The sequence below is a fragment of the Poecilia mexicana genome, unplaced genomic scaffold (assembly GCF_051168715.1).
Source record: "Poecilia mexicana isolate PSO_F unplaced genomic scaffold, ASM5116871v1 scaffold_5, whole genome shotgun sequence".
NCBI classification, from domain to species: domain Eukaryota; kingdom Metazoa; phylum Chordata; class Actinopteri; order Cyprinodontiformes; family Poeciliidae; genus Poecilia; species Poecilia mexicana.
The window spans coordinates 23,414,297-23,441,963 of record NW_028263374.1 but is presented as its reverse complement, the minus strand read 5'-3'; the positions used below and the strand labels follow the sequence as shown (position 1 = coordinate 23,441,963).

The 27,667-nt window shown below is 39.1% G+C and overlaps 1 protein-coding gene across 3 annotated transcripts; it reads left to right on the top strand.

Moving 5' to 3' along the window:
- On the top strand, positions 1 to 27,325 carry LOC106928630 (dedicator of cytokinesis protein 3-like). Of its 3 annotated transcripts, none has more exons than XM_088005761.1 (41): positions 1 to 485; positions 2,654 to 2,778; positions 3,122 to 3,284; positions 3,527 to 3,633; positions 3,896 to 4,067; positions 5,939 to 6,036; positions 7,238 to 7,321; positions 7,533 to 7,633; positions 8,043 to 8,124; positions 9,033 to 9,203; positions 11,160 to 11,352; positions 11,595 to 11,722; positions 12,270 to 12,374; positions 13,416 to 13,514; positions 13,680 to 13,774; positions 13,863 to 13,938; positions 14,079 to 14,179; positions 15,438 to 15,496; positions 15,669 to 15,817; positions 15,936 to 16,021; positions 16,182 to 16,208; positions 17,450 to 17,545; positions 17,707 to 17,767; positions 17,850 to 17,943; positions 18,022 to 18,170; positions 18,240 to 18,326; positions 18,559 to 18,663; positions 18,795 to 18,936; positions 19,053 to 19,219; positions 20,035 to 20,121; positions 20,949 to 21,128; positions 21,541 to 21,624; positions 22,107 to 22,223; positions 22,722 to 22,825; positions 23,739 to 23,811; positions 24,023 to 24,104; positions 24,263 to 24,381; positions 24,554 to 24,641; positions 24,729 to 24,848; positions 25,660 to 25,745; positions 26,181 to 27,325. In XM_088005761.1, the coding sequence occupies exons 1-41, from the start codon at positions 395 to 397 to the stop codon at positions 26,862 to 26,864; spliced, it is 5,037 nt and encodes a 1,678-aa protein (XP_087861887.1). In that variant the 5' UTR covers positions 1 to 394; the 3' UTR covers positions 26,865 to 27,325. The 3 variants fall into 3 exon arrangements, with proteins under 3 accessions (XP_087861887.1, XP_087861886.1, XP_087861888.1); XM_088005760.1 differs by having other exon boundaries at positions 22,701 to 22,825; XM_088005762.1 differs by lacking the exon at positions 16,182 to 16,208 and having other exon boundaries at positions 22,701 to 22,825.
- Positions 27,326 to 27,667: the final 342 nt, after the last annotated feature.

The window sequence follows — 27,667 nt, the reverse complement described above, 5'->3', positions numbered from 1 at the left end:
GCTCCTGTGGCCACAAAGTGTGACACATTTTAACTGAACTTTGTGGTTGGTTCGATCTGAAATGTCATTTGAGACTGCCTCAGTGAAATCTGTGGAGTTCTTCTCAGATCTGAGAATTAAAACCGGCTGTATAAAAGCAATTAAGTAATTACTCGTGTATTTAATTTCGGTTTGCGCTTGTGTTTTTAAGAGCAGAAATGCAGCTATTTTTGCTCTTCTTTAGAAATTAATTGGCCAAGTTTTTTTTTTCTTTACATATGCCTTTCATCCTTTTCTCTTTTATTTCTGCTTTTGTTCTGCTCTCTTATTTTTCTGTGAAGTTACTTATTCTCAAGTCTTCTCCTCATGAAATCCTGCAGGACTGATCATCTCCCTGCAGCTGCTCAGAGGTGACATGGAGCAGGTCCGCAGAGAAAACCCTCTCATTTTTAGCAGGGGGGTAGCCATCACTCGGAAACTGGGATTCCCAGATGTCATCATGCCAGGTGAGTCACATCCTGCACAATGTGCTCCAGTAACACGTGTCCACCCACACTGTTTGTTTTATTTTTAGGTTCTGTCTGAGCACAGCACAATAATCAACATCAGGGAAATATTAGAAGTGAAAGAATTCCAAATTTGACTTTTGGAAAGGGTATTTTGAGTAATACAACTTAATTTAAAAAATGAACTGGATATTTATTATGGGGACACATGGGCCCCTCTTACATTTGATGTCTTTTCAGAGTTTATAATATTAGCATCAGTTTGTGCCAGCATTGTCTCTGCATGGATTTGAAATGGGTTGATGGTGTAAATACGGTTAACAGCATTTGCTTTGTTTCGGCACTAGATTCTTGAAGCAGACGGCGCTAAATACACATAGGATCAATAATGCCTGTCAAGGTCATTGGATCTGAGCAATTTGCATCACTTCTTGCACCAGGTTGCTGATTTTATCAATCTAGCCGTAGCGGATGAACCTGACAAGCCTTTTCTTAAAACCTACAAAACCTCTGACTAGATAAATCTCTTTGATATCAAGTTTCAAAATGATTACTTTGTAAAACTTCCTTTGCATCAAAATTACACAAAGCTTTCAACAGAAAATATGTTTTCATGCTGTCTGAAAGAATGCAAAAGTTCCCTTTAAAATTTAAATTTGCTCTGGTTAAAACTTATATAAACACATATTAAATGGGGCTGGCTTTCCCCTAAATGTGTGGACAAACTCCCAGTTTAGATAAATGCCATTTCCCCAGGTGAGCTGTTTTCAGAATAAATGTGCCTCTGTATTTTGTTTGATAATTAGAAGAACTCCTGTTTGCATACATTTGGTATCTACAAATAGCTTTGTGCAACGACCCAAACATAATCCTCAGTCAAAACCTAAGGCACTACATGACATTTTATATTGCTCAAGTCTCACAAAAGACTGCATTGTTTTTTAATAACTTGGTTCATTTATTCCAAGACTTGACCTGCTCAGTTTACATTTTGAGTTCAGCTTTTTTTTGCTTCCTTTTTGTAACAAAACATTAACATCAACGTTTGAGATGTTTCACAGATGTTCTTCATCAAAATGCAGAAACAGTTTCAATGGTACTTCAGACTCTTCAACAAGTACTGCCCTGTCTTTGTTTTATTTTAACACGGCTTTATGAAGCTTCACCACAGTGAGAAGGGAAAAATAAATCCATGCGCGCTGCTGCAGCATGAACGAAATATGAGATCGACGCGTAACTATGACAGGTCATGTAAATATGTTTGACCTCAGTGGATTTCTTATGAATGCATCAAGTGACTTTCTAGTAAAATCTCTGTTTTTCAAGGTTCTTACTAATGTATAAATATCCTCCGTCAGATATGTGGGCTTTTAATTTACTAGACAGTCAAACCTTCTGTCCTACAGGACAAACATTTTGCTAACACAAGTGGCATCCTGTCTGTCACATACTATTGTGACCCTCGTCTTGTGAGTTTATAGAGCACATATTTTCATTCTGACCTGTTAATTTGTTGATAACTTCCATATACTGATTTCAATCTTAAAATATATCAACAAGCAATCTTAGCCTTCAGGTGCACTTAAACTGCACTTAGCTTCTCTCACATGGAATAACACAGCCGTGTCTGTGGCATCAGATCCTTCCTATTTTGTTTTATGTGTATTTATAATGAGAATTTAACATTTATCCCCCAACTTACTGTGTTATATTTTCAGAAATTACCCAAATAAGCACAGGGAGTAACATTAACCCTGAACCTGTCCTCTAAAGCGGAGACAGCAGGGCTGTATTGTAAAAAACACAACATGCCAAAGGGTCTTTCACACCTCTTTCACACACAGTAAGCACTCCTCCCCTCCGGCAGAGATGGAGTGAGTATTTAACGCCCAACCTGATGTATTAGAGGTGACACTTCCTCTGTAAGGACGAGCTTAAAATGACAAATGAATCCACACAGGATAACACAGGTCATTTGTCTTCTGTACGTTAAAGATATTCAGCTTTAAATGTGTCTGAGATTTAGTCTGTGCTTGAGGACACGTGTGTCCTTTAGACCCTGTCTTTGTATTTGACAATATGTTTTATAGTTTTTAAATGTGAACAGACTGAAACGGTTAATTGTATGTTATTATAATTGTTGTTTTTGTATCCTTTCCTGGAATCAGGCGACATCCGTAATGACCTGTACCTGACTCTGGAGCGAGGAGACTTCGAGAGAGGAGGGAAGAGTGTTCAGAAAAACATCGAAGTGACCATGTATGTCATCTACGCAGATGGGGAAGTGCTGAAGGTATGAAAGTGATCCTACATACATATGCTGCTCAGTTTGATATCAGTAATGTAAGAAGAGGAGATAACAGCAACTTGCAAGGGATGAAAGAAACAGCATTTCCGCAGTTAACCTCAAACTTCTTTTTACCTCCGTCATTGAGTTCAGCAGACAGATGATCTGGGGGTAGAATTATGTTTAAAATTGAACCAATAAATATATTTAAATACTTAACATTAATCCAACCTACTGTTCCCAATCAACAACACCTCACGCATCTAAAAATGAGCTGCTTAAAGCTGCAGTTATTGCATCTTTTTTTCATGTTTGTCTGTTTGCACAAACTCTCTGGCTCCCCCTGCAGGACTGCATCAGTCTGGGTTCAGGGGAGCCCAACATCCCGGAGTATCGCTCCTTTGTCCTCTACCACAACAACAGCCCTCGCTGGAGTGAAGTGATCAAGCTGCCGATTCCCATCGATCGTTTCAGAGGCTCCCACCTCCGCTTTGAGTTCAGACATTGCTCAAGTGAGTGTGTTATGCGTATCCTCAGTGGGTTAACAGAGCTGGCAGTGAGAAACTTGTTATAAATAAGACTGTGAAACATATTATTGGTGAATGCTAAATCAAAGGTAACCATGACATCATAAACTGGCAATTCCCAAAGCTCTTAATAAGTATTTTTATTGCTGGGTGTTACAGCAGTAAAACTTTCATTGCTTCTCTCCTTTTACATTTCTATTTCCTCCCTGTTTTCTCTCACTGTACAGCAAAAGATAAAGGAGAGAAAAAACTTTATGGCTTTGCCTTCACCCCTCTGATGAGAGAGGATGGAACTACATTATCTGACGAGAGCCATGAGCTGTACGTCTACAAGGTCAGAGAAAAACGCTGCATACTCGTATGTTTGTTCATCTTCTTCTTCTATTATAGACTTTAGTCTGGAAATAATATCCAGTTCTTTTGCACTTCCAGGCTTTCACTATACTGTTCAGTTCAAAATACACGCGTTAGATTAAAAAAGTGAATCAGATTTCTTTTGATTTTATTAGTTGAAATTTAAATCGGCATTAAAACAAGAGCACTTGTTTTTAAATTTCTCTACCTTTCCATCCTCTTTTTCTTCTTTGTGGGTTTAGTGTGATGAGAACACAACCTTCAGTAACCACGCCCTGTATCTTGGCCTTCCATGCTGTAAGGACGACTTCAACAGCTGCCCCAACATCCCGTCCAGCCTCATCTTCCAGCGAAGCACCAAGGAGACATTCTGGATCGCCACGCAGCTTTCCTCCACCAAACTCACTCAGAACGGTAACCGGTTAATCCAGTAGCTTTTAAATCCGCTATCAGAAAATTAAATCTTCCTTCAGTTATAAAAAATGTTAATAAATACATTAAAAACATCTCAGTTTTACAGGGAAACAGAATCTTTTCATAGTAGGCCTACTAAACATCCACAGTGTCGATGCTTAGCATAATTTTGTTCAATATGTTCTGAAATAAGGCACTAAGGCCTCAAATATAACGAAAGAATGTGACTTCAGTTTTCATCGCTCACATTATAGTCACAAACAGCACGCTACAATATATAACAAAAACACTTATTAAATAAGGATACTTCCCACCAGTATTTGTTTCCAGCTGAGAAGCTGACTACCCTGTGAGGTATTCATTGAGTTCAGCAGACAGATGACCTGGGGATAGAAACTGTCTCTGTACGGCTAGTTTTTGCTATAGCGCTCTGTGGCACCGACCAGAGGATGGCTTGACCTAAATACTGGCCTGAGACCTGAACAGGTTATGAACAGAGGGAATGTCAGTCCTGATGATCCTCACAGGGGCACCAAGTTGTTAGTTGCAGTTTGGACCTCTATTGTACAGTGGATGAGCCAAACCACACAGACATGCAGGACAGACTGGAAGAGGACAGTTTAGTAGCTGACCAGCAGAAATCTATGCAGGACCTTCTTTCAGATGGAGTGGATGTGTGAGGACCGTCGGGGTTCCTGAGAAAACTGGAAAACAGATCCTAGGACCTGGAAATTATCCACAGTTGACAGTGTTGTAGGGCAGGGAGTGGGGGTTTCTCCTGAAGTCCCCCGTCATCTTTACTAGGTTTAGCTCCAGGTGGTTCTGACTGCACCAGTGAACCAGCCTATCCACCTCCTCTCTGTGTGCAGACTCATCACTGTACTGGATCAGAGTAATGACGGTGGTGTCAACATTCAGGAATTTTATAAATCTTATTTTATAGATGGATCGGTTGATGTGCAGCCATTTTTATACACGAAGAAGAGGAGTGGGGAAAGATCATACTGATGTTGATGTTAAGCTGGAAAAGATGCTTCCCAGCCTAACCTGTTGCTGCTTCTGGTGGAGGATTTCTAACTTGATAATGTTGAAGGCAGAGCTAAACAGGATCCTTGTTTATGCCCCTGGATGGTCGAGGTGGCACAGGACAAAGTGTAGAGCCAGGTTGACTGTATCCTCTACCAGTCTGTCGGTCTGGTAAGCAAACTGCAGGGGGATCAAAAAGGAGCCTGTGATGTCTTTCAGATGCTTCAGCAGCAGGCACTCAAAGGATTTCATGACCACAGACGTCAGCACAACAGGCCTGTGGTCATTTAATCCTGTGATGGTGTGTTTATGTAGACTGGGATGATGGTGGAGCTTTTTAAGCAGATGGAAACCTCACACAGTCTGAGAGAATTAAAGATATCAGTGAAGATGGGGTCAAGTTGTTAAGAAAGGGGAGTTTCCTAATGGACCTGGGCCTTCTACACACTCAGACACTGGAAGACCCAATTCTCATCATCTGTGATCTGTAGAGCCGACAGTGGTGAGGGGTGTGGAGGTTTAAGGTGGTGTTGGTGGGAAGTTTGGGGGGGGCCCTCTGTGTGAGGTGTGAAGGACCAGCAATCAAATTTACAAAGTAGTAGATCCTCAGCTAGACTTGGTGACGCAGCATATGGGGAAGGTGTCTATAGCTGGCAATGAACTGCTAACATGTTGTAAAGGCAAACCGCCTCTTCACAGCTCAACATATTTGTTTACTTTAAATACTTTTTGAGTTGTCATATTTTCCTGATTCTGTCTAAAGTTATTAATCCAACCATGTCATAATCAGTATTTCATTGGGTCACTTCATCATTGTGTTTATTATGTTTCCATTATTTTCTCAGTGGACCTCCTGGCTCTCCTTAAGTGGAAGGCCCATCCTGACCGGGTCATGGACATCCTTGGGCGCCTGCGACACGTCAGTGGTGAAGAAATAGTCAAGGTGAGGTTCACTGTGACAACAAAAGGGAGGAGGAAAGCTCTGTTTGTGCCCATAATTCTTATTACATCCAAATACTTGTCTTATGATCATGACGTTTGTGGTTCCAGCAGTGAGAAACTGCAACTAAGTATCATTTCTGTAGTATGTCAGTCATATTTTTTTTTAATTTTCCATTTAGCCTGACAGATTAACAGCTTTCTTTTGTCTTTTATTTGGGTTCAGCTCACCGGCTTCCCCTGCTGTAGTGTGATGTCCCCCAGGTGATAATAGGCTGCCCTTGTCCCAGATGTGTTGTTAAAGGAATGATTTTCACTGTTTGACAGCTCACATCATCTGAGGTGTGAAAATGTTGGCAGCACATTTCAACCCAGTTTAATTTGACTGTACTTTATTTATTTTATTTTTTTACAGTTTTGTAAAGATTGAAGTAATTCTTTTGAAGTTGTATTGATGTTGGCTTGTTGAAGACCATCTGGCTGTCATGTTCACTCAGTGTTTCTCTGCAAATACTCCTACAGTGACCTTTGTATCAGTCTGCAGTCAAAACTAACTCAACATTTTGACCCACTGTAGATAAACAAAGCTCCCAGCAGACTACACTACTATCATATCAACTTATTCATGTTTTTATTATATGTTTAATGCTCATTGTAAGTCTTCACATCATTTGATTTTTTTCCTCTTTTTGTTATATTTTAGAGTTTTTCTGAAGCAGAGCTTTGCATAGTTTTCATTTTTTTTGTAAGAAATGTAAACATTGAAACATAATAGACACATGAGTATTCACACCCTTTGGTGAAACACTCAAAGTTGAGCTCAGATGCATTTTGATTTCCACTGATCATGCTTCAAAATGATTGTACAAGTTGTAGTTGACCTTGTGTGTCATACCAAAAATCTGCCATGAATTCAAAGAAACTTGTTGTAGACATCCAACATCAGACTTTATCAAATCACTGATCTGTTGAAGGACAGAAAAACATTAAGAGTTTAGAAAAGCTACACTTTTTTTGGAAATGGGAGAAGTTTGAATTCACCAGGACCCTCCTCAGATCTGCCCACTTTATGTTTCATGTTAAAGCAGATCATTTCCTTGTTTTTCCATTAGCATGCCGGATCACGTCGTTCTTCAGGGAACCCAAGCACCTGCCTTTTTGATTGCAGAGAAACATGAGTTACTATTTGTTTGTGTTTTTTACAGTTTCTTCAGGATATTCTGGACACATTATTCTCCATCTTGGATGACAACACAGATAAATATGGACCCCTTGTGTTCCAGTCATTGGTAAGATAGTTTGTTAAAGGAAATAAAGCAATTAGATTTGAGTAAAGACTCTGTATATTTTAACATGTTTATATAAAATCACAGTTTGCTTCAACATTTGGTACAACTATTTATCTTCTGTTCATTTTTCTCTTACCTTTTGCAAAGCTTATTGCTTATTATTTATAATTATTATTAATACTTTATTAACAGATTTACCTCTGTCTTCCAGGTTTTTATCATTAACTTGCTCAGGGACAGTAAATACTACCACTTCAGGCCGGTGATGGACACATATATCCAGAAACACTTTGCAGGAGCTCTGGCCTACAAGTGAGTTTTTCTGCCTCTGGCTCCAACTGTGTTCCTTCAACTAAGGGTGAAAACATGATCTATTCTCCAAATTGATGATCTGAAAAAATACTTAAAATAATGACAATGAGACACTGCAAGAGATGGAAATTAAATTTCACTGAGCTGAGAAAGTTTGGCTTATTTATAAAATACTGCAAGTTTTTTAATTAAGCGTTTCTTCTTTGTCGTAAAGATCTACTAAATCAAGCAGTTGAAAATGAAATAAAAATTAATAGTCAAAGTCAACTTCCTCTGATTAAGTGAAGTTGTGTTTACTGAGAGATATTACTTGGCCACCTGGTTTGATAAATTAATTGCACCACGTAATAACAGCATGTGAGTGTAGCTGTTGTAAAGACAAGTGCTGTGACTATTGTTTGTTTTCCAGAGAGCTGATTCGCTGTCTGAAATGGTACATGGACCGCTCTGCAGAGGTGGTCAGACAGGACCACATTCAGGAAGCAATGAGGGTAAGAACGAGCGGAAACTCACAGCTTTTATACCTCAGATTGTCAAAGTAGAACCACCCGTAAAGCAGTTCACGTGTTACACTAAATAAATGAGATCTAAGAAAAGTAAATGCAGTTCTGTAAGTTGTCAAATATGTTTACATGCTCCATTGTAACCAAGCTTGTCATTTGTTGATTTGTACAGTTTCTGTAAATAATATGCTTTTCCTAAACCAAACCAAGCCAAAAACAAAGAAAATAAATGCTCTGTTTTCTTTAGGATAATATTATATCTGTGTCCTTGCTCTGTCTGCTGACAAAGAATAGCAAGCATTTATTTTAAAATAGATGGACCATTTTTGTAGGCCCTGCAGACTGTACCACTTTCATTCAACAAAGCTGCTGAGCAGTTTGAAATATTCACCAGACTCAAACATCCATCTCAAATGAATCACACTGTCATGTAGAAGTGGACGACATGAATTATTGAGAATAGTTTTGACATATTCTGCAGCTTTGGCTCCTAATTCTTAATTCGTCTTTTTGAAGTCTCTGTGTGCTTCAGCTGTTTTTAGCTTGTGTTTGTTACAGGATTTTAATTTATTTTACAAACTGTGTATAAACTAGTTTGTGATGTTTCCTTCTTATTAAGGTTATGCTCAACATACTGCAGTTAAATGAAAACGACTGGATTCAGTCTGCTGAATTTCTTTTGAGTTGTAGTTCATTCAAATCCAATTTTCTTCATCTAGAACCTAGATTGAAACCACATTTTTACTATGAGGATAATTTTAACTGTTTACTTAATGTATTTCTATTTTTGAAGCAAACTTCTCTTGCATATTATTCAAGCTGTTTTCTGTGTGTTTATATATATTTTTAAGTATCTCTCATATGTTTTTCTGTCCTAAACATCAAACTGTTATCAGGCTCTGGAGTATCTGTTCAAGTTCATCATCCAGTCTCGGATCCTCTACTCGCGGGCCACCTGCGGGATGGAGGAGGAGCAGTTTCGAATCAGCATCCAGGAACTCTTTCAGTCCATCCGCTTCGTCCTCAGCCTGGACAGCCGCAACTCAGAGACCCTCATATTCACTCAGGTGAGGGGAAACATTTTTAACGCACAAACTGAACACTGCCTTTTTACTTCAAATCTTTCATTCTTTTAAATGAACTGAATGTCACTGCTTCACTCATTTGTTCAGCTTATTTCATTATGCTTTACACAAGACTTTAATTTGCTTTTATAACATCTAGTGCCATAAATGTTTATTTAGTTTGACTTGTGTTATTGTAGAGTTTCTACCCCAGCTGTTTTGCATTAGTTGCTTTTAATTTAACTTTTTCTCCTTTTACACCTTTTTTCTACTTTCCCTGCTTATTCGCATCACCTTCTTTTTCAATCCCCTCTAACTGTCCTCCATTGGGTCCTGATGTTTTCCCCTGGACCTCCTTCTTACCCGCACACCACAGGGCTCCCAGCCTTGCCCCGGCCCCAATCAGACTCCAGGCCCCTGCGTTGGGCCTGCGGGCCCCTTAGCTCTAGTCTCTGCCCTGGGCCAGATCCAGGCCCCCGTCCCAGGGCAGGTTCTTGGTGGCGGGCCATCTAGCTGCTCTCAGGCCTGGAGCTCCAACGCTCTGCGGCCGCCTTCGTTGTCAGTAAGTAGACGTTTGGAAGAAAGCAGCAACTCCCAGTTTGTTGTGTGAAGCCCAGAGTTCCTGTTCATGTCTTGAGCTGTTTGTGAGCCTAATAAAGCACCAAACACACACATCATGTTTGGTTTCACACATTCCAACACAGTCATGTTTGTTCTGCACTGACAAATCATGCCCACTGTTACACAAAACCCATTACACCATGCTCACCTATGTTAATACATTCCCTCTAACAGCAACAACTAACAAGTCTTCCCCTCCAAGTCACATTATCCTCAGTGAATATAGAAGAAAAAATAACTTAAAACTATTAGATATGAATGAGAAAGTAAGTAAAGGGCAGTAAAAGAAAAATGTTGAAAGATCTGCAAAAAACATGGAGACCTACTAGTATCACCAGTTTAAAAGATCACCAAAAGATGTATGTTTTTCAAATTTAAAATATACAGATACTGTAGAATGATTCAAGAGTAACAAGTAAATCTGTTTTTGAGCTGAGCTAATAGTTGGCAATTATCCCTGTAGAGTAGTTCAAGATTTGCTTTTGACTGAAGTTTTTTATCTGAAGTGATCAGACGAGTGTTAATACAGACAATTTAGATACACGAAAAAGGCTAAAATCCTGACTATTGTGCACATTTGGACTGTTGAGGCTGCGTGAACAGATTTATGAACTTTACATCTCCTGAGTCATGTTCAAATCCAGTTTACTCAACCTCAAATTTTGACTTCAGCAACTGAGAAAGCAAAAAATGTGAACCTAAAGTATCCTAATTTCTATCAGCAGCTTTAGTTATTTACATAAAGAAGTCAGTGACTGCTGGAGGGTCAAGGGTCACCACTTAGCTCAGTTTATGTGTCTTTGTTTTCTACCCATACAGGTAAATCTTTGTCTTTTTTCCCTGCAGGTTTACAGTTTTTTCCCTTATTTTATTTTGTGAGATGCCTTTGTAAGTTGACTCTTTTTTCACTCCTTGTGTGCCTTTTTAAAACAGGTGAGTAGTTCTTTTGCAAAATGTAGAAAATCAATAAAAAAATAAAGGTAACTTGTATTTATTTTTGGCTTATGCATATTTAATGCCCATTTGAAAACCAACACATTTTATGATGAGTCTTATGTTGTGGATTGGGACACACATGCATGAGCTGCACACCTGAGTTGTGATGAAAAGATTCATTTTGGGAATCAGCTTTTCAAGGTGACTCAATTCTGCTCTGTTTGGTTGTTTTACAGAATCATGGACACCTTTCTCTCATTACATTCACTGAAACTGACACCATTAACCTCCTTGTTCTCTTTCTAACATAAATCTTCATCTTCCCGACCCTCACCTGTGCTGTCATCTGAATATCCTCCTAATTTCCTCACTTGTTCCATTTTTCCTGTTTTTCTTCTTTAGGCGGCGCTGTTAAACTCCTTCCCTGCCATCTTTGACGAGCTGCTGCAGATGTTCACGGTGCAGGAGGTGGCAGAGTTTGTGCGTGGGACCTTGGGCAGCATGCCATCAACGGTGCATATTGGACAATCGATGGACGTGGTGAAGCTGCAGTCCATCGCTCGAACCGTGGATAGCAGGCTCTTCTCTTTCCCTGGTAACAGCTTGTAGTTTTCAGCCTAATTTTAGTTTTCTTCTGATTTATTTTTCTCCATAACAAGAAGGAGATGTAAATGTTTTAGGAAAAAAGTAAAAAAAATACTAAAAAAGATCCTTTGGAAACCATCAAATTCAGATTTGTTTATGAATTGTTGTTTTCAAATAATATATGAAATCATTCTGTAAACTGAACCTATTTATTTGTCCATAATGAGTAATCTTTAACTTGTTTGCCTCCAGAGTCTCGGAGGATTCTGCTCCCGGTTGTCCTGCATCACATCCATCTTCATCTGAGGCAACAGAAAGAACTGCTCATCTGTTCAGGGATACTCAGCTCCATTTTCTCCATTATCAAGAGCAGCTCACTGGTAACCCATGTAGACACATGAGTATAATGCAGAACGTTCATCCAAGTTGTCTCTCATGTCATTAAAGTCTGAGGATAAATTATTTTAGTCCACATCATTTTCTAAAAAAGTCACAAACTTTTAAACAGTGGTGAACTTATTAGGCTCATTTGGGAGATTTATCTAAATCTAAAGTATCACCGAAGCCAGAAAAGCTTCCTGAAGGGAGCAATAAAGATTTTTACTTTGTTTAGGTTTTAAATATTTCTACAAACCGTGCGCTCGTATTTCCTGCTACCAATTTCCAAAAGACATTGATTTTCAATTGATACTGAGAGAGTTATGGGGATGATCTTTTACACATATATGCTAATTAATATCTGAATGTTTTTTCTTCCCTGACATCTACAAAAAGGGGAAATGCAGTGAATCCTTTTTTGTTATTTTGTATTTGTCTTGGATACTTTTCTTTCCCCTTTCCTTTGTTCTGCCCCAATTCCACTTTCTTTTCAACCTTTTTCCAAACCGTCCCCTTCACTCCATGTTTCCTCCTCGTCTCTTCCTCCAGGACACGTCGGTGCAGGAAGAGGTGGAGATGATGGTGGAATCTCTGTTGGACGTCCTCCTGCAGACTCTTCTGTCCATCATGAGCAAGAGCCAGTCGCAGGAGGCGGTAAGGGGTCAACGCTGTCCGCAGTGCACCGCGGAGATCACTGTTAGTAACTAACAATATGACTACTACTCCTTCACCGCCCTCTTCCCTGGCCTGCCCCTCGTCATGCTGCCTCTCTGCTAGGACTGGGCAATATTAAACATGGTTTCCCCGGTTATTTTCCTGTTCTATAATTTAGATTAGTTTTGACATTTGATACACTAAGATTTAATTCTAGTCAACAGAGAATAAACATTTAAATAGTTTTCCATATTGCCCTCTCCTAATCCATCCAGTCATTATTCCCCTGCCATCATTACTTTTCTGATTAGACACCAATCGCTTATCCCTGTTGGGAATGCTTGCATGCTCCAATATTGGCATTAAAAGTGTTGAAAATGTTTCTTATGCTCTCCCTCACATCCTGTAGCTATTATACAGATTTTCAAAAGTTTTCATATCCCTAAACTTCTTACATTTTGTCATGTTAGAAACAAAAGCATTAATGTATTTTATTGGAGTTCTTGAAGATCTTCACAAAATTGTGAAATGGATATAAAATGTATTTAAAAATTGTTGACAAATAAAAAACTTTATGAAGTTGACATTTGACTGTTGCATATCTATCAATTATTTTTCATTTTCATTCCTTGGCCTGAACCTTCCATGTTCACTTTTCCTTTCTGTTCCTTCTTATGATCTCAAACTAAGTAAAATAATCTGTGTTTGGAATAGAAAAGTTGAAATGAAGACAAAAATTAGGATAACAAAAGAAAACAATTTATTAGTTGCATTAACCACAGCATCACTCAGAAAATGAATGAATCATCTTTACTGATTTTATGAAAATTGAACAAATGTTTCTATTCATTCTGGAACATTAAAAGTAAATTTCAAAGTTTACCTGATTAAGAATAGTTACTACTATCCAGCACCTTTTGACGATTTTGTTTTATTCACGAAAGAGCCTCTTATTGTTATCTCTGATTGGTTCTCTGCTACGGAGGTAACAGCTTCCATGTGATTGGCTCACATGTCTGTCGCTGTCTTTCTTTCTGGCAGGGAGAGTACGTCTCGTGCCTCCTCTCGCTTCTCCGCCAGATGACCGATATCCACTTTCAACACTTGATGGAGAATTTTCAGAGCAAGGATGAGCTCAAGGTACGAAATCATCCTGCAGTCATGTTAGCAATGACATATCTGATGCAAACAGCAGCAAAGACAAGTCAAACTGTTAAGAGGTTCAAATATTTTAAATTTTATGGTGATAAAATAATAATGATTTTGTTTGAGGAACATTGACACTTCCCTTTTCTTGGCCCCCAGGAGTTTTTGTTGAAGATTTTGTGTGTGTTTAGAAATCTGATGAAGCTCAGTATTTTTCCTCGCGACTGGAACATCATGAGGCTCCTCACCAGCAAGTAAGAGAAAAAAATAGTCTGCTGGACAGCGGAGACATCAGTATCAACAGCTGCTAACACAAAGGATATATGTGCTCACTTTCTGCAGCATCATCCTCACCACAGCTCAGCAACTCGCTCCTGCTCTGCACAAGAACTTTGCTGAAACAGACTTTGACTTCAAGGTGCACACATTTAAATATTATGAGTATAACTTCTGCATCCCATATTGAAACATTTATTTAAATAGACTTACACAGAACTCAAAGTGGGATAGTATTAAAGAAAAGTCTGTGCTTCATTGCCTGTATGTGTGCATAAGCAGGTGTGGAACTCCTACTTCAGCTTGGCTGTTCTCTACATCAACCAGCCGAGTTTACAGCTGGAGAACCTGAGTCCTGCTAAGAGGAAGAAGATCTTAGACAAGTGAGAAGATTCGCAAAACACAATCAAACTATGTTCCAATAAAAAAGAGACAAAGTTAAAACACAACGTGAAATATAACAGTTGAATATGTTTTTCAACCGCAAACGTTCACATATTTGAGCTGCATCATATTTGAGCTGAGTGGTGTAACCTCACTGAGATTCTTCATTAATGTGGGAAAATCTATTTTTTTTCCCCAAGATGGCTAATTTGTTTCCACATTTGGTTTAATTCTCCAATTCTCTCCACTTCTGTTTGCAACACCTCAAACACTGAAAGAAAACAGTTAATAGACACAATTTGAACATCTCTGGCTGAACTGTGGCACTAAACACACATTAAAATAAAGAAATTTAGTGCTGCAGGAAAGAGCCATGAATTAGCTCAATTCTGGGATCACCAACACATTAATGCTTTATGTGACACCTATTGTGTCACATAAATTAAACCAGAGCAATCTACTAATAATTAGGAGTTTGTGTAACTTTATAAGGTTTGAAAAAGTATGTGATTTTCTACCAACATCATTTTTGATATACATTTATGATACCTCCACCTCTGAGTTAATAAATTTCTCAAAAACCTGCTGTAGCATTGACTACAGAACTTTTCTTCTATCCTCTGGTGGGGGGTCTGGGTATTACAAGTGGCCGTGCGAGTTTCTTTCTGCTTTGTGGCTTTTTATCCAATCACATGAAAAACCACCAAGACAAACCATGACCATCCCTTCAGCTTTTAGACAAGATGATTTAATTTTACCTTTCATGAAGTAAACGTGTTGCTAAATATATTTTGCACATCATTTGTAAAAATGCAAGCTGCTCAGGAAAATGTCTGTGCTTAATGTTTCTTTATATGTACCCACAGTAAAGAAGCATGTACTAAAATTTGCTTTCAGTTTGAGCTACTTTGTTTTGCATTTCCAAGCTCAAGTTCTTGTTCTATCTTTATGTACAAGAAAACAATTTAGTATAAAAGATGCCATTATAAGATTTAAGATTATTAACCAAAAATAAATATCAGGCATTATGTTGTGCAACATTCTGAGCTGCATTTGAAATAGGATTTGAGAAAAATAAACCAGCAAATAATTGGTGTTTAATTAATTAGCACATTTCTCAAAAACCTGCTATATTGAATACACCTCCTGGTGGAGAGTCTAGGTATTGCAAGTGGTTTGTGCCAGTTTCATTCTGCTTTTTGGCTTTTTATTCAGTGAAGTAATTGGTGTTTAATAGCAAACTTATTTTTATTGCAGGTATGGCGACATGAGAGTTATGATGACTTATGAACTTTTCAACATGTGGCAGAACTTGGGTGAGATTAGTTTTTTATTTTCCATGTTTCTTTTAAATGGACATCAATAATCTTTTCCCTACCGCTTTTATGAACTCATGTATGAGTCACGTGTTTTTCCATAGTTTTTTCACTATAATAGAATAAATTGTTTCCTGATTGAAGACGATTTTAAAGCATGTGTTGATTTTAGGGGAGAATAAGATCCATTTCATTCCTGGGATGATCGGACCGTTCCTCGGAGTGACGCTGGTCCCGCAGGTGGAGGTGAGGAACATCATGATCCCGATCTTTCACGACATGATGGACTGGGAGCAGCGCAAAAATGGGAACTTCAAACAGGTATGCAGGCACATGTGCAGACTCAGATTTCCCATGGTCACATCCGAGAAGCAGCACAGGTCTGCTCTGTTATAAAGCTGCACACAGAGAGTTGGTTTATTTCTCTTTGAATGTTCAGGTGGAAGCTGAACTAATTGACAAGTTGGACAGTTTGGTGTCGGAGGGAAAGGGCGACGAGAACTACAGAGAGCTGTTCGGGTTGCTGTAAGGAACACAGTTTGTTTGTGCTTTAACTCCCACCTGGCTAAGTTTTTAAACCTGTTGTTCTCTCTTACTCTCCTCTGTTATAAAAGAAATTAACTCTCAGTTCTTCTGCTCTAACACTCCTCTCTGCTGTTTGCTTTGCTCTTTGCTGCGGGACTAGAACCCAGCTGTTTGGGCCCTATCCCAGGTAACCTTATCACATACACAGAGATCAATGCTGCTAACATTAAAAGTTTAACATGTTATCCAGAAGATGTCTGTATGTTGGTGGTGTGAGCCTATAGTCGTATAATTTGCACAGGTGGAAGACTGACTAACGCAAACAAAAAAGATGAAAATTAAATGATGTTCATCATCAATTCTATATAATTTTCTTAACTTACAAATGTCTCAGGTCAGTAGCTTAAAGACCTAACAGACCAGCACCCTATGAAGGGATTAAAAAGCGCTCTTTTACAAGCTTAGCTCGACTGTAATTGACTGACTGTTATTTACCACACAGGTAAATGGAAACTTGTGATGAAAACATAAAACAATAAAATTCCTGCAGGATTCAAGCATAGATTGTAGTTTTTGCTCCATTTCTGACCAGCATTATTACACTGAGGTGCAAAACGCCATGCTTCATCACAATCCTCAAAACGCCTGAGTCACCAGAATACTTACCAAATTACCAAACCATACAGTAATTATGTCTCACTTTTCTCCACATATTCATGCTATCTTTACTTTTTAAAGGTTTAAACTGTAGCTTCAGTGAAAAAATGGTATTTAAACTCTTGCATGTTCTGATCTGTAGTTAGCAAACATGTTGTTTAACTTTAAAATCCCATGAATAGAAGTGAAGTTAAAATGCTAATGAACACAATCAGACTATAACTGTGGTCAAACAATCCGTGAGCTTGCAGGTTGTCCTGAAAGAGGACACGAAGGAGTAAAAACTGCTTTAACAGAAATGCTTTTCTTATTTGATCAACATTATATTACAACAGGTACATCCACTTCTGGCGGGGAGGTTAGCTGGGGCTTTTGCCCCAGGCCCTCAGCTTTGTGTGACGTCTGAGGTTCCCTCTACTAAACCTCAGTTCTTAGAGCAAAAAGTGTTTCCAACACAGAAAGTGTTTTCTGTATTTGAGGCAAAGTTCATCTTTCTTACTTCTTTACTTCCGTGGAGCTCGCCTACCGTTTCTTCTTTGTTGATTTTTGTTGTAATTTTATCTGGGAATCCCTTTACTTTTGTGCATCTTCATGTAAACGTTTTGAAAAACCGAACAGCACATATGCAGGGAGGTTATGTTTGAGTTTTAAATGCAAAATAATTTCCTAAAGTCAAAATGATAAGCAGCTCGCTAATTGTGTCGCCAGCCTGTAAAACGCAACAGTTCATGTTTTGCACATCTACCTGATTCTTACATGTTTTCTTCTCAGTCTGTTGGAGAAGATTGAGCAGGAGACGTGGAGAGAGACAGGAATCTCATTTGTTACATCGGTCACGCGGTTAATGGAGCGACTGCTGGACTACAGGTAAAATATTATAGTGGTTTTAACAACACATGGTAACACATGCTTTTAAAATATTTTTTTGTAATCAGTGTACAGAGCATTGTCAAAAAAAATACACCAGAGAAATCAGAAATTTATTGAACAATAGGTTTGACCTTAAATTCTGGTATCCTTTTTTGCAGGGACTGTATGAAAGGAGATGAAACAGAAAACAAGAAGATTGGCTGCACAGTGAACCTTCTTGTAAGACTATGTCAAGCTCATATTCTTTTCTGTATGTTTTTTTTTTTTACTAACAAGAAGAGTGATTGTTTTTGTCCTGCAGAATTTCTACAAGTCTGAAATTAACAAAGAGGAGATGTACATCCGTTACATCCACAAACTGTGTGACATGCATCTGCAGGCTGAGAACTACACTGGTACAAAAACGTCTAACCAACATTATGCACATATAAAAAGTCATAAATGTGTTACTGATGCATTTTGATTGGGTGCAGAGGCTGCATTCACCCTGCTGTTGTACTGGGAGCTGCTGCACTGGGACGAGCGACCAGTTAAAGAGTTCCTGCATTATCCTGCTCAGACTGAGTGGCACCGAAAGGAAGGACTCTGCCGCAAAGTCATCCACTATTTCAACAAGGGAAAGGTCCGTTCTCACACTCGGCCTATAGAAAAATGCCCAGAGACTTAATTCAGTGCTCTGTGTTTCCTCCAGTGTTGGGAGTACGGTATTCCTCTGTGCAGAGAACTGGCCTTCCAGTATGAGTCTCTCTACGACTACCAGAGCCTCAGCTGGATACGGGTGAGCTCCAACACAAACCATGACCATAATTAACTAACTTAGTAATTAATAACGTACCTCAGCAATATCAGAATGTATTACAGATTCAGTTTTAAACACCAGCAATACTGAGGAGGCATCCTTATTGTCGTGATACTAGTTTTTCACATCAATTTTATATTTTAGTGTAGTAATACACTATTTTTTCATTTATGTGAGATATGTGTAAATATTTATTGGTTTGTGTTTGTAGAAAATGGAAGCAGCATATTATGACAACATTATGGAGCAGCAGCGTCTGGAGCCGGAGTTCTTCAGGGTGGGATTCTACGGCAGGAAGTTTCCTTTCTTCCTCAGAGTGAGTTTAATATTTAGAACGATGAAATTATTTTAAAGCTTAAATAAGTCGAGCATTAAAGTTATTTTAGATGGAAAGATGTGCATTTCCTCTGGAACAACAACACTAACTTTTTTGTTTGTTCACGACAGAACAAAGAGTTTGTCTGCCGTGGCCATGACTATGAGAGGTTAGAAGCCTTCCAGCAAAGGATGCTGGGAGAATTCCCACAAGCTATTGCAATGCAGCATCCAAATCAGCCAGATGAGGCCATTCTGCAGTGTGATGCGCAGTGTATCCTTCAGATTAAACACTTCAGCATCTTCACATGTCTTACAAATGCTGTTGCCAACATCTAAGTGTGAACTCCATGTTTGACTTGATGTTTGACCTCAACCTCCTGGGCTCAGACCTCCAGATCTACGCAGTGGCACCGGTTCCTGAAAGCGTCACCGTCCTTCAGATGGACAGAGTTCCAGACCGCATCAAGAGCTTCTACCGGGTGAACAACGTTCGGCGATTTCGTTACGACCGGCCGTTCCACAAAGGACCCAAAGACAGAGATAACGAGTTTAAGGTGAACACAGAAGAGTTTGTTTCAGTATGTACATGGTTTTTCTTAAAGTATTTGGTAACACTTCATTTGAAGGGGTGTGAATAAGACTGACATGACATTGTCATAAACATGATATAACACCTGTTATAGCATGAAGGAGTCTTTATGAATGTTTATGACTGTTGTCTTAAAATGTCATTTGGTAAATAATGACACTTTTAATGGACTTTTAATGCAAGTTTTCATGCACATTTACATTACAAGTGTCATTATTTATCGAATGACTTCACAACAACAGTCGTAAACATTTATAGTGACTCCTTCATGTTGATAGCAGGTGACAGTGGCATGTCAGTCTTGTGCAAACCCCTTCAAATAAAGTGTTACCAAATATTTTTATTGGCAAAGAATCTTGATTTTTTTTATTTTTTTTTATTTTATTTTTTTAACAACCAAAATGTAAAAGAATAAAATAAAACTTTGCCTTGCACGCCCCCATCCCCCCAAAAAAAATCAACCACAGAAACAAACAGGATGGGCAATAAATGTACCAAATACTAACTGCTTGATATACTTATATTTAGCCTTTTAGTCAATACACTATAAACTTTTACATTTTCTGCTGGTGCCTGTCTCTGCCAAGGTAGATGTGTCACAATGTTCCTGCAGTACAAAAGCAAAGAATAAAAAAATAAATGGTTCTTATTGCAGGTGAAAAGGCTTAGTGCACTATTTTAAATAAACTACTATTAGTGAGATTTAAGGTAAAGTAAACTTGAGCTGGAGCTCTATAGATTCAGGATAGTTAGAATTAATGTGTGTGTTTTATTTTTCAGAGTCTCTGGATTGAAAGGACGACTCTGATCCTCACTCATCCTCTGCCTGGAATTTCGCGCTGGTTTGAGGTTGACAAGCGAGAACTGGTGAGTTAATTAAATTTATTTACTGTGCAAGTTTTTGCCCTATTATTTATGCACACAATTAATTTTAACAATGATAACTGTTATAGAAAACCCCATGAACTCAAAGGATGTTACATTGTTTACATTTATTATTACAGCAAAATGAACATTTTGGTAATTTGGGCAGTTAAACTATAATCAGGGTTTGTATTCAGTTAATTAAAATTGTAAACAAATATTGAATTTGGTTGTGGCATTTCACAAGTCAGAATAAGCATCTTTATAATCTCAGATTTTCATAAACACTGTGGACAAAGGGTTTATTTCCAGCTACAATGTAAAGTATTGAATTGAACATTTTCAGTGTAACCATAGTCTGTACATCAGCAGTGTTTACATGCACCTGTAGAGGTTTCTTTGAAAGTCACCACTCAAGTGATGCAACATAGGAATTGTAATTTTTAGAGAAATAAACTCTTTGGGCTGATATGTCTCATTCAATTCAATTCAAAAATACTGTAATGATCCCAAAGTGGAATTAAATGCTTTGTTTTTACATAATATGTAAATACAGCCCAGTTTTTCTTGGTGTTTACTGTTTATATATTTAAGATTTAGAAAAGATTATAGTGAAACATTGTACTTGTATTTTAAAAGTTATCCTAAAGTTGTCCTAGAAACCAAAGTGTGGAAATTTATGAAATTAGAAAATTAATTATTCTTATAAATGTGTTTAACAAAATTAAAACAATGTGTGACACTTTATGTATTATGAGGAAGTCAGAAATAATTGTATTATTTATTGTTCTTATCCATGTCTATGTCTCTACCTGCATTGCTGTTTGCAGGTGGAGGTGAGTCCACTGGAAAACGCCGTCTCTGTGGTGGAAAATAAGAACCAGGAGCTGCGGACTCTGATCAGTCAGTACCAACACAAGCAGCTGCATGGGAACATCAACCTGCTCAGCATGACGCTGAACGGAGTCATCGACGCCGCCGTGAACGGAGGCATCGCCAGATATCAAGAGGTTGAGAAAAAAGAAAACCTTAAAATAAACATTAACACTCATCTTCTAATGAGTCCTTCTCTGTCCTGCCATCTTTGTTCTGTAATGAGAGTTTATTGTTGTCATGAAGTTTCCCTGCTCAGGTTTTATTGTGGCTCTCTTCTTATTTTAGGAGTCCAAATGAAATCTTTGTGTTAATATGGAGACCATGAGCTGTTAAGATCCTCCAACCACCTTTTGAAATAATGGGTTTAATTTTGAGTCTGTGAAAGGTGTATATCTTATTACTGCTGGTGTATGAAAGTGGGTTTGATTCTGTAGTTTAACAACAAAGACTTGTATCACAGCGTTATAAAAATATATTCAGCTAATTGCAGATATTAGCAGTAATCCTGCTGCCATTAAAAACAAACCTATTTTTTCTGTCCAACAGGCTTTCTTTGATAAGGAGTACATCACCAGCCACCCTGAAGACACAGAGAAGATCACACAACTCAAAGACCTCATGCAGGAGCAGGTGACACAAGATCCACACTTTACATCTTATATTTTATTTAATCAGGGAGCGCCATGAGGTTTGCATTTATTTTTCAGGAGGAACCAGTGTAAGAAAACACACAGAGGTTTAACATTTACATTGGAACAAATAAACAAATGAAACAAGTCAGAGGTAACATAATACAGATCCAATGAATCAATAAAGAATAGTAGAATGCAGTCTTCAGCTGTAGATGTCTATTCAAGAGAAAACAAAGTATATAGATTTAATGTAGCTACTCTGATTAATTAAATCTCTAAACCTTTATTCAATACATAAAAAATATGCTATGACTGGTATGCTAGGACTCAGAAACTAGAATATTAAGCACACAGTGATTTCAGACTAATTCAACAGATAGAAAACAAGTTCTTTTATAGCTAAGATGTTTGAGTAAATAAGAAAGAAATCATCACTCCTTCTCATCACTTACTAAAACATTTCTTTTGGTTTTCTCACAGGTTCACATCCTAGGGGTGGGCTTGGCTGTACACGAGAAGTTGGTGCACCCAGAAATGCGTCCCTTGCACAAGAAGCTGATCGATCAGTTCCAGATGATGAGGAGCAGCCTCTGCCATGTGAGTGCACAAGAAGAGCTTTAAATTTCATATGTGAAGCTTTTATCATCCATGCTTGAAAGAAATGATGTAAGGAGAGAATCTGAAGCAGAACTATTGTTCAGTAGTAATTTTGTGGGCTTTTTACAAGCCTTAATATGATGAAACAAACCTAAATCAGCCGTGTGTCTGGAGGAAGGTTTCTTTTATCATATCATGGAGGATGAATCAATGTGCTGAAGGAACCTAATTAGCTGGTTCTTCAAAGAGGATGTTCTTCTGCCTGAAGCAAAGACATCACCGCTTTGAGTCTAAACTCTTTCAACTTTGAACATTTCACCTCCTGAATGTATAAATGATTCTTTCAGGTGTTAAAGTTCTGCCTGGTCAGACCAAAACAGCCATGAATGTTTCTGAAAAGCCTTTTTGATGTAATTTTCTCTGATTTTAATCTCAGAATGTGTGTTTATGAAGGAGCGGTATGAATAATCGGAGCAGGGCTTCTATGTTGCGTTTCAGGGCCCACCTGGTTTTGATAAGTCTGGTTCTGGAGTCAACAGAGGGATCCTGGCCTCTCACAACCCCATGAGCCCAGAGAGCTTCAAACTCGTGCACCGACACAGGTCTGCACCACACACACACACACACACGCACACACACACACACACATGGTTCAGCTTTGTATTACCTTTCAGTGAGTTTTAACACTGTAACTCATCTGTTCCACAATCCTGCTGTCACATCATCATCCAGAGTAACTGCAGGTCTGCAGCTTCAGCTTAGAACATAAATAATTCAAAGATGGATAGTATTGCCTATGTTTATTTAAAGGTCTCACTTTTTAACTTGTTAAAAATGTACAGTAAGCTTCTGATTTATGAATAATTGTCAAAAAAAAATTTAAGTGACCTTTGGTAGATATTTTAGCTTAGTATCCAAACCTTGTTCATGGCTCATCATATTAGAGGTGAAAAGGTGTGAATTTTCTCAGCTTTATTCCTTCCTTGTAGTCATTCTTTCACCTCCAAAGCTGCATACAGGATTAAAAAAATGTGCAGCATTTGATTCAGCAGAGGCCAAGTTAGTTTTTATTGTCAGAGGTAAACTCTGAAGAAATTCAGGTTTTAAAGACACAAAGCTTCTTCTCTTTAATCACTGCCATCTGCTGTTTCTCCTTTATAATCTTCTGTTCATATCACACTTCCTGAACTTACACCATTTTCTCTCTCTCTGTCTTCATTCCCAATTGATATCAATCTGTGTTTGACTCCTTGCATGTTCTGATTGCTGCTGATTATTTTCATTTTTCACTTGCATGAATATTTTCTGCTGTTTTGGCCTCTTTTTGCCTATTTTTTGTTGTTCTGCAATCTGCATGGCTCCTCTCTCTTTCGTCCGTCTTCCTTCTGACTATTCCTAACTCAATTCCTCTTGTATTAATTTTATTTATAATATTCCTGGTTTTCCCTCTCCCAGTCCCATTGCTGTTTTGACTCCAGTTCGCATTTCCTCCCCTTCTCTCTCCTCTACCTCCAGTGAGGCAGGAAACCTGCTGATCCTGGCAGACGGCATGGTGGTGGAGCATCCAGAGGATTTCTATCGCATGCAGGTCAGTTTTGTTTCTTTATACAGCTGTGCTGTGCTACTGATCTTTATGTCTTGCAGATGCAATGCTTAAGGTTTACCAGCAGATGCCACCATATTTCCATTGAATCATTTCAACACACCAGCTTCATACTAATCTATTTTTTTCAGGAAAACATCAGTTTCTCCCTCAGTAGTTATTATTTTAGATCTAAACTGTTTGTTTCTCTCTGCAGGCCAGTCCCTCCTCTTCCAGTCTTAGCTCCACCCACTCTGCTCCGTCTCAGATGATAAACTCCACCCCGTCCACAATGAGAGGTGAGCAGCTCAGTCACTGCACTAAAATGTTGCAAGAGAGATTTAATCCTCAGACACACAAAGAGGAAAAAGCTTTGTGTGTTTAAGTTTTGTATTTTGTGATGTTTGTGACATTTTGTTTTCTTCTCTCTAATCTAATCGTTCATCTTTGACTCCAGTGGGTTCTCCTTCTCTGCCAGACAAATACAGACACAACCGAGAGATGCTGATGCTGCTGCCGCCCCACAGAGAGAGGCCGAGCAGCGCCATGTACTCCAACATCACAGAGAATGGACAGGTACAAAGGCAGGATGGAGGGTTTGATCATTTAAAAAACAGAGTTTATGTCGACCCACATCACATCTCTGAAGACTAGCTTCAGTTTTCAGGGTTTTGGCCACAAAAGGCACTTCACTAAGACAATATCATATCTATGTGGTTGCCTTCATTGGTCTCCGACTTTCTTCCAGCCACCAAACTTTCAGAGAGCCTTGTTTCATCAGGTGATCGGCCCCTGTAAGCCCTGCAGTGACCCCAACCTCTCTGTGGCTGAGAAAGGTAACCAAACTTACACTTATCTCTGTGAAATATGAATGATACTAAATAGGGGTCCAGCTCTTTTAAGCCACTCTGTATCTCCTGCAGTCCTGACCACTCCCAGCAGCTGGAGTTTGGACAGCGGCACCAGGGAGGCCCTGCCTTTCGTCTCCTCCCATGTTGGCAGCGTGTTGGCTCCACCGGTTCCCCCCCGGAACGTTCCTCATGGTATGAAGCTGTGGCTGCATCCATCTGTCTGCTCATTTGCTTGAGTATTTCTTCACTGATTCACTTGTGGATGCTGATTTTAGATCCTCATGATGCTTTTTCAACATTTCAACTTATATTCTTGCAGTTGAAGTTCCAAATAAAAGCTTCCCATCCTTCTGCAGTACATTTGTGATTATCTTTATGATGTTCCACACTGGGATAACAAATTAATCTCACAGAAAGGAGTTAAAAAGAAAAGTAGAAAGTGAACTCAGAATAAGATATTTACATGTGGAAAAGCAGGAACCCAATAAAACTGGCTTTATTTAACGGTATCTATTATGCAAAATTCACATTTTGTACATTTTGTACTTCTCAACTGCTTCTAAAAACAGCCTAAGCATTTAAACAAACATCCAGATGTTTTTTGGTAATAAGTTGGTGTTAGTGGAAAATGATTCGTTTCAAAAACATCCAGATTGTTGAGTCACATTCCACCAGCACTGCATTGTTACAACCTCATTATGTATGAATGATTTTGTGCAAACAATGTAAACATGCTTCGTACAGCTCATAGATCTATCCTGACTTGCTCAAGAAAATATCAACTTTAAAAGATTAGATTTAAGTCCCTCCTCTCCATCACACACTCCTCCACCTCCTCACTGATTTAGTTTTCCTCCTGCTCCTCCTCTCACCCTCTCTTCTCTTTTCCCTCCTCTCCTCTGTCATCATTTCTTTGCCTCTTCACTCCATCTTTCTCCCTCCTTCCTCCTCTGAGATGCGAGTGTGGATTTTTCAGTCAGTCCTGCTGTGTCTCCCCCTGTAGGGCAACACCTGTCGATGCACTTTGATGCTTTCCACCACCAGGTCAGCGACCTCCCTCCAGCTCTCCCTGCGCGCTCCTTAAGAAAGGTACCCTCCTTCTCCTCCTTCTCCTCCATTTACTGCTCCCAGTTCCTGCTGTTAGCTTGGATGCTTGGATGTCTGTCTGCTTACTCCCCTTAAGAAACACATAAATAAATGTATTGCGCTTTTTTAATCATAAATTGTTATGATTGAGTTTTAAACTGTGATCAGTTAACAGACTGACAAGATGAAGATCGACACAGGAAATCAGATTTTCTTGTCCTAATTTCTGTGTTTTCCTGTTTTCTTTCCAGATGTGGTTTTAACTTTCATGTGTATTTTGTTGTTGTGAATAATTTGGTTTCTTATCCCAGATAAAAACAACTTCCTTTAATTTTTTTAAACTTTTTTTGATCAGTTTGAATATTCTATTAAATCTAGAGACAGACCCAGTTATGATGATCATGAATCGTTTTTTATAACTGTTTCCTGTCTCCCCAGTCTCCCCTGCACCCTATACCTGCCTCGCCCACCAGTCCGCAGTCCGTCCTGGATGGCAGTAACTCCACACTCTCGGGCAGCGCCAGCTCGGGGGTCTCCTCCCTCAGCGAGAGCAACTTTGGCGGCGCCACCTCCTCCTCAGACCCCCCGGCCAGCCGCACAGACACCCTGGAGTCCGTCCCCAGCAGCCAGGCCTGGACCACCGACCAGGAAGACTTGGACTCTCCCTATCAGCCCGTCAGATACAGCATGTCTGAGCCAGACGTCCTGGAGGGAGTTAAATCTCCGCCCTGCCGCAGCAACTCGGCCCCAGGAGGAGTCAACCCGGCCCAGGTGGGCTACCAGATCCAGCCTCAGGCTGCAGGGTTGGGCTGCACTGGAGCTCCACAGCCGGATGGGCTGCAGCAGCAGCAACACCAGTTTTACCACCACCACTTCCACCCTCACTACATCCCCCACAATCCACCTCTCTACCATCTCCATGAGCCCCCTCCTGCCCTCCCGCCTAAACCGTACCTCAGAGAGGGCTGCATCCCTGAGGAGGACCCCCTGATGGCCCAGTCCGGACCGCCGCGCCCGGCTGTACCTCGGCCGATGCCACGCAAGATCTCCCAGCCCATAATAGCAGCGACCAAGGACGAACAAGCTAAGGTGGCGTGGGAGCACGGCATCAGTGAGGAGTGAGGCCCGGCGATGGTTTGGAGAAACAGAACAGGAACTTCTTGTTGAATATAAACATGAGAGCCGAACTGGACCTGAAACATTTAGATTCTCCTCAGACGTCCTGCAGGAGCCACTGATGGCTCATCTGATCTGATTTCTCTCAGACTCTGTCCTGCGCAGTGACTCGTCCTCAATATCTGAACTTTTTCTTTTCGTCTCACTTCATCCCTGTACAAACTGAAATAGCTTTCATTCTACATCCATCGGGATAAAAACCCAGTGACATTTCCAAATGCTGCCACTTCCTAAAGCTGCACAGATGTCATGTTATTGATTTTGGTTTCATTTACAATAATAATAAACTCCATTCTAATGATGGGAATTTCAAGTACAAAATTTGCACAGGAATTGTATTTTTTTTTATACCTCACTCTGACAATGTTAAGTGAACGGCACTTTAAGAAAGGGACATAGAAACATAAGATTTAAGAGAAATTTTATTTACAACATATAATATAAAATAACAAAATGCAAACAGTTTTGAAGAGAACCAGATTTAAGATTACAATATTTAAAGGTTCAATTCTTTTTTTAGAAGCTTAGAACAACGGGCCCAACAAACTGAATCAGTAATTGATCTGGTACATTTAATGATGAGGGTCTTGATGGAAATGAAAGGTATTTTTCCAATTAAGAGTGTTAAAATTAAAAGGTATATAAAGTTATTAAATCTATAATTTATATTTAAAGTTTATACTTTTGTTTAAAGGTGAAGTTGATGTAGAAATATGCAAGATGTTGGGTTTCTGAGTCCAAAGTAGCTG